The sequence below is a fragment of the Chanos chanos genome, chromosome 3 (assembly GCF_902362185.1).
Source record: "Chanos chanos chromosome 3, fChaCha1.1, whole genome shotgun sequence".
Classification (NCBI taxonomy): Eukaryota; Metazoa; Chordata; class Actinopteri; order Gonorynchiformes; family Chanidae; genus Chanos; species Chanos chanos.
The window spans coordinates 2,991,943-3,008,808 of NC_044497.1; the positions used below are offsets into that span (position 1 = coordinate 2,991,943).

Here is a 16,866-nt window from a genome sequence, read left to right on the forward strand (position 1 = left end):
TTAGCACTTGTCATAGATCTCCACCTCAACAATAGCTGCCCTTGCACTGCTCATGGTGGCCCTGATTTCCACTGAGTTCCATGTGTACAATATACTACTTCCTGCAGCCTTGACACGTTTGAATGTGGTTTCATCCTTATCGTACATGAGTTTGTAGAGTTCCTTGTCACATGGTAAACTATTGTCAAAAATGCCCACTGCCAGCCAATTCTTATAGATGTTGTAGTCAAAAGGCACAGAGAACATGATGGCCATCATCTTATCAGCGTCTTTTTTCTCCTGTTCCAGGTCATAAGTCAACACACCCACGGCCCCACTGGCCACACCTGTATTCTTGGAGAAGGCACACACCGCCATTGTGTTGACGTCTACAGTGGGTGGGGGAGGTTGAGTGTTGTGGCCGCTCTTCATCCAGATTCTAATTAAATATCATTCAGTTAAATGAAATATGAAATATCATCACTTTAAAGTAACAGTTCATTAAAATTGAAGTAAATGGTGTAAATACCAGTGTAGAAATGAGTGTAAGGAAAATGTTACGCTCACGTCACAGTGATGACGTGTATAACTAAAGGAGTTAAATCACTAAAAAAGCTTTTAGAGTCCTAGGCCTGGCTTAGTCCTAATTAAATAGTATAGATCTAAACCTCAGAGTGGTCTTACCTGGGGTTGACAAGTGAGCAGATGCTGCTGTAATTCTTAATATTTATTGTGCAGCTGCGATCAGAGAGAGAGAGATTGCTGACATCCTGGGCAACCTTCACAGCAGTAGACGCAGCTCCCAAAAATTCCATTTCCCTGTGTTTACTTTTGTCTTGCAAGACAATGAGACAGAGGGAAACACACACACAAATACACACACACACACACACACACACACACACACACACACACACACACACACACACACACACATTAACTGGTGCAGATTGAGATGTTCCAGTGTAGAATATTAAAGGAAACATTTTAGGTCAGCAAGAAATTGACAGTGTCACCTTATTCACTCACTTAAATGGTTCAAGATTTTATTAAGCCACAGGTTTCCACAGTTTCCATTTTCAAGGCATAAAGCAATTTTAGGGGATATCATCAGAAAACTGTAACTGTCCATAAGAGACCATTGTACTGTTGAAGAGGGACCTTCACTTCCCCCGACATCCTTCATTTGGTAGACAACCTGAGTCCTTACTTTATGTCTGCTTAGAGCCGATTAACCTAAAGTTCCTCTCATCTGAAACTAGAGGGCAAAACAATCTTGCCCAACTTATGTTCATAAAATAAGCTTCCTGCACTGATACTAAGTGTCTAGAATAATTAGATGCTCAATGTTTATACAGTCAGTTTATTGTGCAAAGTTGACCTGGCCTAATTCTTCAGTTAGAAAGAATACATGACAGCAGGTTCAGATGAACACTTTGATTCTGGACCACACGATCACCCAGAGCGTCACATTTTCGAGAGCATGGAATAGGTTTTACAAATACAAAAAAAAACCCCAAAAAAACAAAAAGTACACACACACGCACACACACACACACACACACACACACACACACAGAGAGAATCAACTCACCCTCACTTTATCTTCTAAGCTTGATTTGGTCGTGTTTTTATCAGCTAAGTTCAGGTGTGGTTAGTCAGCGTTTGTTCTTTTTTTTCTCTGTAGTTAATGTCCCTTGATGATCTCAGAGAGCTCCCCTTTTATTGAGTTTGACTCCTCCTTTGGGGGCAGTCCCTTGTAGCTAATTTATAGCTTGGCTTTAATATAACTCACTCTTATTATATTCACTCTTATTATTGTTATTCTTGCCTTATTGACACTGTGAGCCATAACAAGGCAAAAACATGCCATCTGTCAGTTTCTGCAAAGATAAAGAATTTAAACTATATTGATATGTGTTTTGATTCTTCTCCATTTAGTCAGTACAGTAATTGAAAAACTCCACCCTCCTCCCTCCACAAGCCCATTCACATAATGTCAATCCAGGCTATATTACACATCTCAAAACAACTCAGTCACTGGCCTTTAAGTTATTCAAATGCTCACGGTTACATGAACAGTTACAAGAACGGTGTGCAATATGTCTAATATACCACAAATGAGCACAAATTAGCATGAATGAGTTGCTAAGACATGATCTGTTCCCTCCTTTGTAGCTCACAGTGCAGATAAAAAAAAGTGACGGGAGGAAACTGACATAGAGCATAAACTGTGAAGTCTGAGCTAATGCTGTACTTAAAACCAAAAGTGAAACCAAAATTTATCCAGAGAATATTCTGGTTTCTGTTGCTTCTAATTCTTCTAATCTTTTTCTACTTTCTAAGTTTCTATTGTCATCTCCACTACCTTCATAATGATGAATATAACACAAATGCTGATGAAAGCTGTTCTTAGACTCACGGTCAGAGAACATTTACAAAACAGGAAGTACTTGTACCCTCATAACAGAGCTGGTTCTCTCAGTCAGTTTTGTCTTCAGCCCCAGAACTGCATAAAGGAGAAGAAAAACTAACACTGCATAACAGGATGTCCTGTTATTCACATCTACTGTGTTTTAACACATTTTCACAGAGGCATCATCATCCACCACCATGGGGTTCTTGGGTTGCCACCACGACAGGCACCGATGACCGTCTGGCCACAGCTCAAAGCTGCCGCTTCAACAATGGAGGCTCTGAACAGGGTCCATTTTGACTCCATGTCCCCAGCCTCCCTTGGGATCAGGGAGAAGCTCCTCCGGAGGTGTGAGTTGAAGATCTTCCGTACAGGGTCTTCAGCCAGCCGTTTCCAGTTCACCCTCACTATGCGCTTGGGTTTACCAAGTCTGTCCAGCAGCCTCCCTCGCCATCTGATCCAACTCACCACCAGGTGGTGATCAGTTGACAGCTCTGCCCCTCTCTTCACCCGAGTGTCCAGCACATACGGCTGCAGGTCTGATGAGACGACTACAAAGTTGATCATCGACCGTTGGCCTAAGGGGCTCTGGTACCAGGTACTCTCATAAGCTGCCTTATACTTGAACATGGTGTTCATTATGGACAATCCATGACTCGCACAGAAGTCCAACAACAAAGCAGCACCGTTCCTCCCAATCACTCCCCTCCAAGTCTCTCCATCCTTGCCAACGTGAGCATTGAAGTCTCCCAGTAGAACTACAGAGTCCCCAGATGGTGTCTTCACTAGGACACTTTCCAGTGTATCTAGGAAGGCTGGGTACTCCGAGCTGCCATTCGGTCAGAGATTTCCTCCCTGCAACCCACCGCGCAAATGTCACCATCCCGAATTGGTTAGTGCTGACGCCCCGTGCCACCCCCAGTAAGATGCCGCCCTGGGCGCCTGTCCATTTCGCCCATACCTAAATCCGCCACTGGTTGTACACAAAGAACGAGTGTATTGTTCATTTTGGCTCCAGTCTTATTTTATTTGATATAATTTACAGAACCTTGAGGGACTCCAGTGAGCAAAGGGCGGGGGGAGAAGACCGATTCCGTCCAAGAGACCTGGTAGGAACGGCCAGACAGATAGGACTTGAACCATGCGAGTGCAGAACCCGCGAAGCAAGCAAGGGATGAGAGGAGAATCTGGTGGCTGACCGTGTCAAATGCTGCGTGTCAAATGCTGCGGAGAGGTCTAGGAGTACGAGGACAGAGCTGAGAGACTTCTCTCTGGCCAAGTGGAGCCCCTCCGAAACAGCAAGGAGGGCCGTCTCGGTGGAGTGGCCGACTTTGAATCCAGATTGATTCTGATCCAGGAGATTGTTCTGCAGAAGATATGGAGAGAGTTGGCTATATACTGCACGTTCCAGGGTTTTGGAGAGAAGCGGTAGGAGAGAGACTGGACGGTAGCTACTGACATCAGCTTGGTCTAGAGTGGGCAGTGGCTTGACCCGTGCCCTATTCAGGGCAGAAGGAACTGTGCCAGTAGACAGGGAGCTGTTGATCAAGGACGAGATGAAGGGCAGAATGTCGTCCGAGAGGGGGGGTGATGGGGTCTAGAGGACAGGTAGTAGGACGATGGGATTTGATAAATAGGAGAGCTTCAGAGTCAGATAGAGGGGAGAAGGAGGAAAAGATAGTCGGGGGGGGCGGAGGGTGCAGGATCCGAGGTAGGAGGGGATGGGGGGAAGGAGTCACAGATATCTTTGATCTTCTTCTCGAAGAAGGAAACAAAGTCATCAGCAGATAGGGATGAGGGAGGAGGAGGAGGAGGAGGAGGAGGAGGAGGAAAGAGGAGGGAAGAGAAGGTGGAGAAGAGTTTGCCAGTGTTAGAAGAGGCTCTCCAAGAAAACAGCACACAGCTGACACATAGCTGTACACAGGATGTACACTGGCTTAGTATTATTATTATTATTATTATTATTGTTATTATTATTATTATTATTATTACTATTATTATTGTTGTTGTTGTTGTTGTTGTTCCAAAAGGTTATGTGCATAAGAATCCTCTGCACACAAACAAATACAAACCAGGGTCCAAGCACAATTAAGCTAATTTCCTGGGGGTCTTTAATTTCATGCACTGAGAGTCTGCGATGACGATTTTTCAGTGTATTTTTCATGTATTAAAAACTGGGTTTAAAATGGGTATGTTGAAGTGCTTGTAGAATCTGTTTTTTGACAGGTTACTTTTAAATTTGGAACATCATTTCAGAATGGCCTTGTCATTGTGCAGAAAAAACTTCAGAATGATTGATGCAAAGGTGAATGAAATTGGCTTATTTGCATATTAAAAAGTAAATGAAGCAACATGATTGGCTTGTGGTGGGCATGGTTTCGATATAGCAACTTTTCCTTCATCAGTTTGACAGAGGTCAGTGTAAGGGTTTCACATACCAAGTTTTGTGTTGATCAGGCAAGTGGTTCAGAAGCACATACGTATTAAATGTCAAAAAACTCATTATGCCACCACTGCATTTTGACTGACACATAGTTCTGATGTAATTTGACGTAGCAACTATTCGTTCCCAATTTAGATAGAGCACACCCCAAAGGCCCTACAAGTGAAATTTTGCATCAGTTGAATTTACGGTTCATGAGAAGAAGATTTTTTTTTATTATTTTTTTCATATATTAAAAATTGGATTAAAAATGTGCATGTTCAAGTGCTTATGGAGCCTGTGTTTTTTGATGACTCGCTTACAAATTCTGAATAACCTGTCAGTGAGGCCTCGTCATTTCGTACACGAAATTTCAGAATGATTGATGCTACAGTAAATGAAATTGGCTCATTTGCATATTAATTCGTAAATGAAGGAACTTCATTGGCTTGTGGCGGCCAAGTTTTTTGATGTCGCAACTTCATCTTCGCAATTTAAGTCATGCAATCCTACCAAATTTTGTGACTTTTAAATGGACGGTTTTGGTTTTATGGGCAAAATTGGAAAAGTGGCGCAAGCAGGAGGAGAAGAGGAAGAAGAAGAAGAATCTGAGTAAAAACAAGAGGGTTCCAGATTCGCTTGGACCTCTAATAATAATAATAATAATGATAATAATAATAATAATAATAATAACAATAATAAACAATAATAAACAACCTACAGGTCACACACAGATAACTACACATTATAGAGAAATAAATTACAGATGATTAATGACACAATGCAAAGAAAAATATCAGGAGAGTAGATAGTGTGATATTTAAGGACAACTGGGGCTGTGATGGAAGTATGTTGTCATTATGTCTGGATATTTCCCCAACATTCTGGCCTTTTAGCCACACTCCTGATGGTGTTTAACCTCCAACAAGAACTAACACAGACTAACAGAAACTAACACACACACACACACACACACACACACGTACGTACGAACACACATGCCTCCTCACATACACCTCATGCATCTTGCATGCATCACCTTAACACAAAACCACCGAAATGCTGAACTACGTAGCACTCTCCACGAAAACAGCACACAGCTGACACATAGCCATACACAGGATGTACGCTGGCTGCCACGCCATTTCATACCGCTCTCCCTTCATGTAGAATGGCCTACCTACAGAAATAAGAGAGACAAACTCTCTTCACACATTTAAAACCAAACTAAAGACTCATCTATTTTCACTGGCTAATGGATAATATAAAGCCATTTAAGACCATAAATTCTGGTCTGTATTATTATTATTATTATTATTATTATTATTATTATTATTATTATTATTATTACAAAAGGATTTCTGCATAAGAATGAAACCCTCTGCACACAAAGAAATACAAACCATCTAGATACAAAGAAAACCAAAGGGAAACACACAACAAACATGATGCAGTGACACACTGTAAATCAGTATTCACTGAGTTATGTGAAAAGTTCAACTCTTATGATGAAGCTGGTCAGAACACCCATTCCACCTGTTTTGCTGAATTTATTTGGTTTGGTGTGTTTTGTTATACTTTGAAAGTTACTTCACTTTGGAAATTGAAATAATCACATCCAGGGAAGAGCCTCCCTTTTCACACTGCTTATTCTGTTGTTCTGCTGTTAAAAGTCTGTTTGCTAGGAAGTAAGAGAAAGTTAATTACATCTTGGGCCACCACTTTGGCAGTGATGGCAGTGAGTGATGTGGTTGTAGGGTGTAGTGTAGTGGGTTTGTTTGTTTATTTATTTGTTTATTTATTTATTTATTATTTTGTGTGTGTGTGTGTGTGTGTGTGTGTGTGTGTGTGTGTGTATGTGTGTGCGCGCGTTTGTGCCACCATCATGAAGAGCAGGAGAGAGCGGAGACAGGGTTTGGTACACAGTGGTCAGTGATATCAGAGACATGGTTGCGGCAGTGGTCACACAAATAATCCAAACACAAATAAATTTGGTACACAGTATAGATATTATAGAAAAACAATTACAAATGCTGAATGACACAGTGCAAAGAACAGTGTCAGGGGACTGGATGTTGTGATATTTAAGGACAACTGAGGCTGTGATGGAGGTGTTTTGTAATTTGGTCTGGACATTTCCCCAACATTCTGGCCTCTTAGAAGCACTACTGACACTCAGTCTAACTAACACACACACACACACACACTTCCTCACATACATCACATGCATATTACATTCATCATCCACACAACAACTTGCATTCAACCTATATTCCTCTGATACAGTGCATGTTCTAAGGTTAGAAAAAAATACATTCATATATATATGTATATATATATATATTTACACATATACGTGTGTGTGTGTGTGTGTGTGTGTGTGTGTGTGTGTGTGTGTGTATGTATATATTTACCATTAGGAGGAAAAAAGCCCACATCCACCTTTTCTAATATTCATACTTGTTCATACACTGCGATCATAGGATTCTAAATAATTCTGAAAGACCTAAATTGTTATTTGTTTCCTTTTTTCTGTAATTTGACAAGTTGTCTATCAAATGATAAATTAGTTCTTGTATGTGCCGGTATCCATTATGGCCTTACACCCAAATTTCCAAGTAAGCCATATCCAGTAACCCCAAGAAACAGGAACATTTTTTAACACACCACGTTCTTTATGAAGACTTCTGAAATCTTTTGAAGTCCTCATGTGGTTGGGTTAAAGAGATGATGAAGAACAACAGAGGTGATTTGTAAAGGTAAGGCCTAGAGCATTTTCAGTATCGGGTTAGAGAAAGAGCTTGAGAAATCCTTTACTACCTTCAGTCTAAGTGGAAGTTTATTGACTACTGTCAATGATTTTCCTAAGGAAACTGTGACGTGACGTCATCATTTTGGCCTGTTGTTTTCGGGATACTCTACTTTCTACACAATAATATGAATAAAGAGATGATGAATATGATAAACTGGAAGTCATATTTTAAGTTTTAACACTGTCTAATAGGCATTACTTACGTCGTTTGATCCAGAGTTCGCTGTCTTTGTGGTGTCGAAGGTTGGCATTCCTACCATAGATGAGGATGCACTTGAACGTTCACAAACAAAACAGTGATTATGTCCGCAGTAGGTTAAGCTAAATTTAGGCGTAACTAACGATATTCTAAACCTGAATTTACTAAGGGCCATTTTACGAATGGAATCGCAACCTTATCGTGGTGGAGGGGTTTGTGAGCCCCTGTGATCCTGGGAGCTGTACTGCCTGGAGCATGTAGCTCCTGGTTGGTAACCCAAGGCAGAGAGGTCCCAGGTGAGGGGCCAGACAAAAAGCGATTCTAAAAGCCCTTATGATCAGCACCCACATAGAAACAGGCACCTCGCTGGGAATAGGGAGACCGGGGCCCCCCTGGAGCCAGGCCTGGGAGGGGAGCTCGTAGACGAGCGCCTGGTGGTCGGGCCTGCCACGGGGGGCTGCCCTCTCATGGGCCCACCACCTGCAAGGTGAGAAATAGGGGCCGGGTGCAGGATGGGGCGAGGGACCCAGCGGACTGGACTTACGGTACAGAAACTGGCTTTTGGTACGTGGAATGTCACCTCTATGCCAACCAGATATAGTTGGGCTCACTTCTACGCACAGCAAACTTTCAGGCAACTCAGAAGGGGCAGGCAAGGCCTCGTCCAGGCTGTTCTCAGCAGGGATGGGGAGGTCCTGACCTCAACTGAGGATGTGGTCAGACAGTGGAGGGAACACTTTGAGGAGCTCCTAAACCTGACTTACGCCCTCCACAGAGGGGGGAAATCTCTGGCTGTCATGACGGCATGCTGGTAATTGTAGTCATTGAGGGTAAATAATGAGTTCTCTGGTATGGGTCTGTAAGTCAACGATCTGTACCCAGAAGCACGATCCTTTTGGCACATGCGCATTATGACATAATCAGAAACACAATTTTTCCTGCACAATTTGTACCACGCATGTGCGAACATTTTACCACGGTGAACTTGTAACTGCTCGATTTTCCTTGTTCCCAAATTTTCCCTGGAATTACGAAATCCCAAAGTTCAGTCTGCAACAGGCAATAGTTTACTGCACTACCCAATTTGCATGGTGTTTTACGACATTACATCCTATTTCTGCGTTCCCTGCCCGATTTACAATATTTTATTAGGTCATAGTTCATAACTATGCTATTGTTTATGCTATGCTAATCTACTAAGCCTACGGACAATAAACTGTGCTATGCTAATATGCAAAAGGAAAATCTCGGAGCGAGGAAAATCAGGCATTTACAAGCTGAACACTTGACAGACGGCAGACAGTGAGTTCCGTTCTGCACATGCGCGTAATTACTTAATCGGTAAACCAATTTCTTCCTGCACGATTTGTACCACGCATGTGTGAACATTTTAACTGGAATTACCTGGTAATTCCCAACGAGAGTCTGTTTAAAGATATTTATTGCTTATTATAACACAGATATGGAAATGTTTCTATATCTGTGTGTCTTATAGATTGAGCAAGTGACAGCTGTCATTTTGTATGCTACGGATTAGCATTTTTCCAAGTTCCGGTTTGTTAAAAAAAGCCTATGAGCAATGGGATTTTGGAAAATCAACAAAGTAACGCCCGTTGTAGTTAAATAACTGCTTGACCCGCATTCAATTCTGTTCAGTACAATGCATGTGTATGTCGTCTATGTATAGACTTTAGACCCATTATATCTCTAATATGTGTTTGTTGCTATCTCTCTGCTAACATCGAAAAATAACGGCATCACAGAGGAATACACTTAGTTAATGCATCACCAATTTCACAGCAGAAACTAACCATAGCTAGCAGGAATCACAAGTGTTCTCACAACAACCAGGCAGTTTCATTTAATCAGACACATAAATTCGAGGATTTGATAGCTGCAGCTTCGTATTCTATAGAATAAGTCAGAACTTTTTATTCATATTTTCATACATTATGGAAGACAAATGTGATCATACACCAACACTGCTCAAATGATATATTTTTATTGACGCACAAAGTTATTGTTTATTAGATTAGATTACATTAGCCTCAACTTAATTATACAGAGTACAGGTACACAGCCACACTTAACCAGCATCCAACCAAAAGGGAGAGTGAGGTAGTCGGTGTCAGAAAAAAGTCAAAAGGTTAAAACGTTTATTGTCAGATGCACAGTTAAAACAAGGACATAAAAAATCATAGATGATGCATAGGGATCAGGCAGTGTAGTAAAAGAGATTCAATTCTGCACACGCACTGACTTTAGCACATGTGCAGAATGGACTGTGATTCCGGATACAGATTGTGCAGTCATACTAACTATGTGTAGCTGATGTATAAACGTAATATTTTTTTTTTTCTTTAAATTTCACCAATAATCCATTTTCAGTTTCTGTATGCATTTTGTTGTTTTTCTATATACACATGCTTATGTATATATACTTCTTTTGGGGAGCTTTTATTTTATTTACTGTACTTTTGTTGTGTGAACTCTGATATTTTGGTGACATCACTCTGTGGGTTTGTGGTTTTCTCCACAGTGGGCTGGATGCTTTGATGAGGAGAGGTAGGTTTACACCACTGCTAATTCTGACAGCGTGTTAAAACACTGAAGCACTGTGGGTAGAAACACTAAACGGAAACGCGCTTCTCAACTTGAACAGGTCACAAATGCTGGGGTTTTTTTGGGGGTTTTTTTGGCATTGTAATATTTATATCAGTGTGTGTATGCATTGTCATTATTATTGACCGTGTACAGTATTTTGGGCATTGTAATATTTATATCAGTGTGTGTATGTAGTGTCATTATTATTGATCGTGTACAGTACTTCTGTGTAGAATGTTTGGTTTCTCATGTGGTCTAATTTTCTGTTTCTTTTCTCCGTTAAAGATATACATGTAGAACCCCGCTTATGTGAGGTTCATGTACTGCTGTTTTTGTGTTTCATACAGAATAAATCCTGCCCCTCGGTTGGTTAGACAGTGGTTGTCTTCAACTTACTCCACATCATACACAGCACAATGCAGAGTCAAAAAAAAAAAAAAGAACACACACACACACACACACACACACACACACATACATATGAAAAAGTGTCAGAGCAGACCGGTTACACATGGTCAGTGTTAATGAGACTAGCCACATGTTCATACGTTTTCATAATGACCAGAAAAGAACAAGTGCCAATCACACGTTAACTTTAATCAGGTAAGTGTTTCAGAAATCAGCATTACAGAATTGATAGAATGAAACATACATTTGTAATTATCAATACCTTTTCCTCTGTAAAAATCCTGCTATCATGTCATATAATCTGGAATTACACCCAATTTCCTACTTAGCCATTTTAACATTGACTTAGCTCATGTCATAGATCTCCACCTCAACAATAGCTGCCCTTGCACTGCCCATGTTGGCCCTGATTTCCACTGACTCCCATGGGTAAATTATGCTACTTTCTGCAGCCTTGACACGTTTGAATGTGGTTTCATCCTTTTCGTACATGAGTTTGTAGAGTTTCTTGTCACATTGCTGATCTTTGTCAAAAATGCCCACTGCCAGCCGGTTCTTAAAGAGGTTGTAGTCAAAAGGCACAGAGAACATGATGGCCATCATCTTATCAGTGAGGCGTTTCTCCTTCATGAACAGGTCGTAAGTCAACACACCCACGGCCCCACCGGCCACACCTGTATTCTTGGAGAAGGCACACACCGCCATTGTGTTGATGTCCACAGTGGGTGGGGGAGGTTGAGTGTTGTGGCCGCTGTTCATCCAGATTCTAAATAAATAAATATCATTCAGTTAAATTAAATATGTGTCTGGTATCATCACCTTTTAACATTAAATTAACTGGTGTAAATACACATGTAGAAATGAAAGTGATCACTTCTATAACTAAAGGAGTTAAATCACTAAAAAAGCTTTGTGACCCCTAGGCCTGACTTAGTCCCAATTAAATAGTATAGATCTAAACCTCAGCGTGGTCTTACCTGGGGTTGACAAGTGAGTAGACACTGCTGTTATTCTTAATATTTATTGTGCAGATGCGACTGGAGAGAGAGAGATTGCTGACATCCTGGGCAACCTTCACAGCAGTAGACGCAGCTCCCAAAAATTCCATTTCCCCGTGTTTACTTTTGTCTTGCAAGACAATGAGACAGAGGGAAACACACACACAAACACACACACACACACACACACACACACACACACACATTAACTGGTGCAGATTGAGATGTTCCAGTGTAGAATATTAAAGGAATCATTTTAGGTCAGCAAGAAATTGACAGTGTCACCTTATTCACTCACTTAAATGGTTCAAGATTTTATTAAGCCCCAGGTTTCCACAATTTCTGTTTCCAAGGCATAAAGCAATTTTAGGGGATATCATCAGAAAACTGTAACTGTCCATAAGAGACCATTGTACTGTTGAAGAAGGACCTTCACTTCCCCCAACATCCCTCATTTGGTAGACAACCTGAGTCCTTACCTTATGTCTGCTGGGAGCCGACATATAATCATAATGTTCCTTTCATTTGGAACTAGAAAGCAAAACAATCTTGCCCAACTTTTATTAATCAAATAAGCTTCCTGCCCTGATACTAAGTATCTAGAATAATTAGATGCTGGAAACTATGTCTTCAATATTCATACAGTCAGTTTATTTTGCAAAGTTGACCTGGCCTAATTCTTCAGTTGGAAGGAATGCATGACAGCAGGTTCAGATGAACACTTTGATTACTGACCACCTGATCACCTAAAATGTCACATTTCTGGAAGCATGGAATATGTTCTACAAATACAAAAACACACACACACACACACACACAAACACATACGCACACACAAAATCAACTCACCCCAACTTTATCTTCTAAGTTTGATTTGGTTGTGTTAGGTTTTATCAGCTAAGTTCAGGTGTGGTTAGTCAGCGTTTGTTCTTTTTTTTTCTCTGTAACTAATGTCCCTTGATGATCTCAGAGAGCTCCCCTTTTATTAAGTTTGACTCCTCCTTTGGGGGCAGTCCCTTGTAGCTAATTCATAGCTTGGTTTTAATATAACTCACTCTTATTATACTCACTCTTATTATTGTTATTCTTGCCTTGACACTGCGAGCCATAACGATCTGGCAAAAACATGCCATCTGTCAGTTTCTACAGAGATAAGGAATGTAAAAAGTATTGATATATGTTTTGATTCTTCTACATTAAGTCAGTACAGTAATTGAAAAGCTGCATCCTCCATCCTCCTCATGCCCATTCACGTAATGTCAATCCAGAGTATATTACACATCTCAAAACAATTCCGTCACTGGTCTTGAAGTTATTCGAAGGCTCACGGTTACATGAACAGTTACAAGAACAGTGTGTCTTATGTCTAATATACCATAAATGAGCAGAGATTAGCATAAATGAGATGGGTATGATCTGTTTAAAGCTCACAGTGCAGATAAAAAAGGGAGGGGAGGAAAGTGACATAGAGCATAAACTGTGAAATCTGAGCTAATGCTATACTTCAAAACCGAAAGTGAAACCAAAATTAATCCAGAGAATATTTTGGTTTCTGTTGCTTCTAATTCTTCTAATCTTATTCTACTTTCTAAGTTTCTATTGTCATCTCCACTGCCTCCATAATGATGAATATAACACAAATGCTGATGAAAGCTGTTCTTAGACTCAGGGTCAGAGAACATTTACAAAACAGAAAGTACTTGTAACCCTCATAACAGAGCTGGTTCTCTCAGTCAGTTTTCTCTTCAGCCCCATAACTGCATAAAGGAGAAAAAAAAAAAACACGAACACTGCGTAACAGGATATCCTGTTATTCACATCAGTTGTGTTTTAACACATTTTCACAGAGGCATCATCATCCCTTTTCTTTTCTTTTCTTTTCTTTTTAATCTGAAATTAGCATCTAAAACCTGATCGAACTGACCTGACGCTGCCAAAATGTGACTTTTCTTCTAAGTTGGTATCTCAGTCATTTATCCCTCAGGGTGGTATAAACCTGTTTTTCTTTTCTTTTCTTTTCTTTTCTTTTCTTTTCTTTTCCCTTTTCTCTGACTGACTTTTTCCAAAGTTGGCATGTGACAAATAAAAAAACTTGACTTGAAAAAAGTTTCTAATCTACTCTTTGGTTTTATTATACTCTAGGTCGTTTTTCATTTCATCATACCAAAAGAGAAAAGAATATTTAGGAGGTTCCTATGCATAACCTGAAATGTTTCTCTTGTAATAGAATATTCCCCTTTGCAACTACTTTGATTCTTACGTGTATCCTTTGGACACAAGTAAAAACTTCCTCCAGTTTGTTGTGGTTAGGTGCCTTCTTCATGAAGTGAATGAATGAATGAGTAATACTATCAAAGTACTACTACGAATGAAAATACTTTAGCGATGACATCATTGAAATAGGATTTAAAGTATGTTTTGCCTCTCCTGTAATATTTTTGTTTCGATATCACCCTGTTTACAAGCTACAAGCTTATTAAGTATTACAAGCTAAACTGTGATGGCAAGATAGTAAGCTGAGATAGCTAAAATGATGAATGATTCAAAAACCCTGCTCCAAAGGAGAGGAAGAGGTGCGAATCTGGAGAAGAATATTTCGAGCCGCCCTGTAGAAACGGAAGTGCGGTGGGTGTACTAGCTTGTATTGCGCCCTATGACTAAACTATGACTGAGTTAATAAATGTACAGGTACTGCTGCTTAACCAACCCATGTATCTGAAATCCCGGGTTCGCATGTAGACCATCGCTATCTAACGTTAACGTGTCAGTGTTAACACCGAACCTCCTGTCAGCAAGTTGGATTGTCTCGTGCTCAAAAAGACATATCCAAGAGTTGCACTGATATCGCGTGCGTCTCCTCATTCAACCTACAGCCCTCAGTTCCCTATCTGTAGAAGCTCAGCTTCATTCGAGCCTAAACATCTCACCGGCTGGCATGGTATCATTAAAAAGGGTTACACAAAGATGGTCGACTCCTGGTAAAAGTCTATTCCGCCTTGTTACTGCGATCATATAAGGAAGTGTAAGACGAAGTCATTTTCATTTTGAATCACAGGCAAAAGAAGGAAAAATTGACTTCGTTGAGAATTTAATTTTTCAACACGAGAAAACCATTTATGGTTCATAAAACTCAAATTGGTCATATATGAACTCAAGAGAATGACATTTTGTTGTTGTTGTTGTTGTTGTTGTTGTACTGAATAAATAGCCGAAGTGGGCGCTTCTTAGTGACTTAGTATGTGTATGACGTGACGTGCAAATGAGCGATAGCGCAAATGTCGTTCGCGCAAATGTCACCATTCTGAATTTTGTGACGACGCCCCGTGCCGCCCCCAGCAAGATGTCGCCCTGGGTAGGGACCCGTTCCGACCACACCTAAATCCGCCACTGGTTGTACACAAAGAACGACTGTATTGTTCAGTTTGCCTCCAGTGTTATTTTATCCGATATCTGAAACTGTTATGAGGCACTTATTTTCGGTATCTATACAATGTATAGTCTGGGAGTTGAATGGTATGACTACGGACAAAAACTGAGTTCCTTTTGCTCTACCAGACATCTGGAACTCTTGTCTCAACTTAGCGAACACAGGCAGTTTGTGACTCAGGTTTGAACCCACGATTTTGCTGGACGCGTCCCCATGTCAAAATACAACTTTCGGCACTTCTGAATATTGATGAATAGAAGGCTACTAATTTTTAAATGTCAAAGTAATTTGGTAAGGAATTGATGGTGAAATACGTTGTTGTTAATGCATTATGTTGCAGTCATGTCAGAGAATAACTGTTTAATGTTTAGGAGGAGAGGATTGGTGTGAGCCTACATCAGTATGGCATAGAGAGGCAGCTCTGGCGTGCTTGTGTAAGTGAAGGCTTTACCAAGACAAGTTCAGTGTCATTCTGAGTTTTAGTAGGTGTCTCGTCCTGTGTAATGTTTCTTCTGTTCCCCATTCACCTGCTGACAGTTTAACAAAAAAGATCTCAAGCTGTAGTTTCAGTGTCAGTTATCCTGCCTTAGACGCACTGTCTGAGACTATATAATAGGCTATAGAAACAACATTATGCAAATATTAAACACAGCCGCAGGGACATTTTCACACCGCAGTAACTGTAGTGTTTTAATAGGGAGATAATCATTCTTGATTTTTTTATTTTGGTGTGGGCGGTGCTTCCTTGATGAAAATAGTTTTGATTTCATGCACAGAGTGCACGGTGGAAATACCGCGAACATCTAAAGTGTAAAGAGAGCACGTCTTTTGGATCTGGCAACGAGTCAGGGCTTACTCAGCATCTCTTACTTAACAGCTCTTACTTAGCATATATCAAGTCTGTGTTTTCTTTGTTTGATCACATTACACATTTTTAAACGATATGAACTCAACACAAGAACGTCGATAAATCTCACAGACATTTCCATGTTCCAGCAGATGTTCATATCATAACGCTGCAGTCTCCCGTGTCCAACGTGTTGCAGGTTTAGACAGGGTAATGTACTTTCTATTCTACATCACTTACTAGTGTTTTCTTGTTGTTGTTAGTTCTTAAACATTTATGTTTGTTTATTTGGAGCGGTATATAAGTAAAAAAGATTCCCTCATCCCGATGAAACATCCTCACATAACCCCCCTCCTTACCAGTACATGGTACCAAGAGTCGATTTTAAATAGTTTATAAAAGAAAAATATTTGTGTGCACTACATACATTCACCACTAGGTGTCAGTGTTGTATGAGATGCTGATCAAAAACCAGCGGGTCTCTAGGGCCAGAAGCTTCTTAAAGACTGTAATTAGTTATATAGTGCATTTTGATGATGTGATACGTTTTTTGGTATCCACTCATGGGTTTTATGTTGTTTATTTATCGATTTATTTGTTTGTTTGTCGGTTCATATGTTTTACAAAAGTATTGTTTTTATTTTAAAACAAGGAACTAGTTATGGTCATTGACAGGGAAATATCTGGAATCCACAACAAGACAAAAGCATCATACAATGACTAAAAGTATCAAATGATCTGATTTTATACGACT

The 16,866-nt window shown here is 40.3% G+C and overlaps 1 protein-coding gene across 1 annotated transcript; it reads right to left on the minus strand.

Moving 5' to 3' along the window:
* Positions 1-357, minus strand: LOC115806332 (DELTA-thalatoxin-Avl1a-like). The gene has a single exon (XM_030767003.1). The coding sequence runs from the start codon at positions 355-357 to the stop codon at positions 1-3; it is 357 nt and encodes a 118-aa protein (XP_030622863.1).
* Positions 358-16,866: the final 16,509 nt, after the last annotated feature.

Bases quoted from the DNA above. Each gene is read 5' to 3' on its own strand.
- LOC115806332 (XM_030767003.1), bottom strand. From the start codon at position 357: ATGGCGGTGTGTGCCTTCTCCAAGAATACAGGTGTGGCCAGTGGGGCC.